Source organism: Dipodomys ordii, unplaced genomic scaffold (genome assembly GCF_000151885.1).
Source record: "Dipodomys ordii isolate 6190 unplaced genomic scaffold, Dord_2.0 Scaffold6, whole genome shotgun sequence".
NCBI classification, from domain to species: domain Eukaryota; kingdom Metazoa; phylum Chordata; class Mammalia; order Rodentia; family Heteromyidae; genus Dipodomys; species Dipodomys ordii.
The window spans coordinates 11726219-11729029 of NW_012267222.1; the positions used below are offsets into that span (position 1 = coordinate 11726219).

General features: G+C 50.3%; 1 protein-coding gene across 1 annotated transcript in view; it reads left to right on the forward strand.

The window, feature by feature from the left end:
* The first annotated feature begins 263 nt into the window (after positions 1–263).
* Positions 264–2811, forward strand: part of Nr0b2 (nuclear receptor subfamily 0, group B, member 2) — a 4772-nt gene continuing 2224 nt past the window's right edge. Inside the window, exon 1 of the mRNA XM_013033595.1 lies at positions 264–811. Coding sequence (XP_012889049.1) covers positions 271–811 — 541 coding nt within the window. The 5' untranslated portion in view covers positions 264–270. The remainder of the gene's footprint in view (positions 812–2811) is intronic.

Here is a 2811-nt window from a genome sequence, read left to right on the forward strand (position 1 = left end):
GCACCTAGCCCTGGCTACTTCATTGACTAAAACCATATCAGCGCCACGTGGAGCTCCCCTGGTCCCCTCCCCCGCCACTTCCCCAGCAGGCCTGCCAGGGTCAATGTGTGTGTGTGTGTGTGTGTGTGTGTGTGTGTGTGAATGAACATGACTTCTGGAGTCAAGGTTGTCAAGCCATTCCCCCTCCCGCCCATTGCGGATATAAATAACACCCACAGCACAGGACACAAGGCCAGAGAGTGAGGAGGAAGTTGGAGCAGGTCTCCAGCCATGAGCTCCAGCCATCAAGGGGCCTGCCCATGCCAGGGGCCTGCAGGACGCCCAGCCATTCTATACACACTTCTGAGCCCCAGCCTCACGGCCAGTCCCTCTGTGCCCCCATCCGGCACCCACTGCCTGTGCAGGCAGCACCGGCCCGTCCACCTCTGCGCGCCACATCGCACCTGCAGGGAGGCTTTGGATGTCCTGGCTAAGACAGTGGCCTTTCTCAGGAACTTGCCATCTTTCTGCCAGCTGCCCACCCAGGATCAGCGACGCCTGCTGCAGGGCTCCTGGGGCCCCCTCTTCCTGCTTGGCTTGGCCCAAGATACTGTGACCTTCGAGGTGGCAGAGGCCCCGGTGCCCAGCATACTCAAGAAGATATTGTTGGAGGAACCCAACAGCAGAGCCAGGAGTGAACAGCTGCCCAACAGACCCCAGCCCTCCCTGGCTGCTGTGCAATGGCTTCAGTGCTGTCTAGAGTCCTTCTGCAGCCTCAAGCTGGGCCCTAAAGAGTATGCCTATCTGAAAGGAACCATCCTCTTCAACCCAGGTGAGCTCACAGGTGGTGCTGGACATGGGACTGTGGGAAGGAGGGAGAGTACGCTAAGAGCTTGGCATCCGTTATCTCATTGTGTCCTTATTTAGTATGAAATAGTCTTCTCCTAGATGCTGCACAGAGCAGCTAAGGGATAGCAGCTAAGGGATTAGGTGATGATCACACAGCCAGGGAGAAGCAGAGCAGCGATGGAAACACATATCAGCCCACTCCAGAGGCGGCCTTTGGCACTGGGCCTGGGAAATTTGCTCTGACCTTCAGGGAATGTGGGCAGGGGAAGGGAAGACACAGCTGTGTCTCTACTAAGTCTTCAAGGGCAGTCTGCATGGGGAAGTTCTGAAGGTTAAACTCCTCCATGGCTTCAGAAAGGCTACACAGAGGAGAGGAAGGAAAGGGTATAGGGAGGTCTCCTTATAATCTCCTTATGAGATCCAGCCCTGAGATCAAAGGATAGAGAGAATATTCTTGATAGCTGGAAAGCCAGAAGGCCTTGCTGGTGCCAGTTGCAGAACAATGATTGTGTGTGTGTGTGTGTGTGTGTTTACCAATACTGAGGCTTGAACTCAGAGACTAATCACGTTCTTGCTTGTCTTTTTCCCATGAAGGTTAATGCCCTACCACTTGAGCCATACCTCAACTTCTAGCTTTTTCCAGGTTAGTTAGAGACTAGAATCTCACAGACATTTCTGCACAAGCTGACTTCAAACCATGATCCTCAGATTTCAGCCTCCTGATTAGCTAGGATTATAGGCATTGAACCACTTGTGCCTGGCTACAGTAATTATAACGGTAGCAAAATCTCACTTACCATATGTTAGGCTCAGTTCAACATGTACTGCCTCATTTAAACGTCACAAGTTCCAGGTACTCTCATTATCCCCATTTTACACATGAAGAAAGATGGAAGTCACCTGGTAAGTGAGACTAAGACCCAGGCATCCTGGTCCTTAGTCTTAATGGATGAGAGAATAAAATGATAAGGAGGTGGTAGTTGGTTCCTCAAAAGTAGAATAAAGTAGGGCTGGGAAGGCGGCTCAGTGGTAGAGCACTTGCCTTGCATGCATGAGGCCCTGGGTTCGATTCCTCAGCACCACATAAGCAAAAAGAAACAAGCTGGAAGTGGCTCTGTGGCTCAAGTGGTAGAGCACTAGCCTTGAGCTGAAGAGCTGAGGGACAGCGCCGAGGCCCAGAGTTCAGGCCCCACGACTGGACCCCCCCCCAAAAAAAAGTAGAATAAAGTTGGCAGAGAGGTTCTAAGGTTGTAGTTCAGTGGTAGAGTGCTTGCCTGGCATTCCAGAGATCCTGGGAACTATCCTCCACACAAAGGGGGTGGGGGCAGGCAGGCAAGTCTGACAAAACTAAAGTCAGACAATATGCTGTCTCCTAGAAACCCATTTCATCAGTAAAGACATAGGCTGCAAATGGAGGGATGGAAAACGATATTCTAGTCAAATCAAAACAATGCAAGCAGAAGTAGTTATACGTTTATCTGACAAAACAGACTTCAAAACAAAAGCTGTGAGACTAAGAAGGGCATCATGTCATGGATTGGAGTGGAAGATATTATGTTAAGTGGAATAAGCAGACATACAGAAATGATGCATATTATCATGTGGAAGCTAAAAAAAACATTTGCCAGCACCCGTGGCTCACACCAGTAATCCTAGCTATTCAGGAGGCTGAGATCTGAGGATCATGGTTCAAAGCCAGCCCGGGCAGGAACGTGAGACTCCAATTAACCACCAAAAAAACAGAAGTGGCACTGTGGCTCAAATGGTAGAGCACTCGTCTTGAGCTGAAGAGCTAAGGGACTAGAGCTAAGTGCCTAGGCTCAGAGTTCAAGCCCTACGACTGACAAAAAAAAAAAAAGTTGATTGAAAGTAGAATACTAGGGCTGGAAGGTGGCTCAGTGGTAGAGTGCTTGCCTTGCATGCCTGAGGCCCTGGGTTCAATTCCTCAGCACCACATAAGCAAAAAGAAAAAAGCCGGAAGTG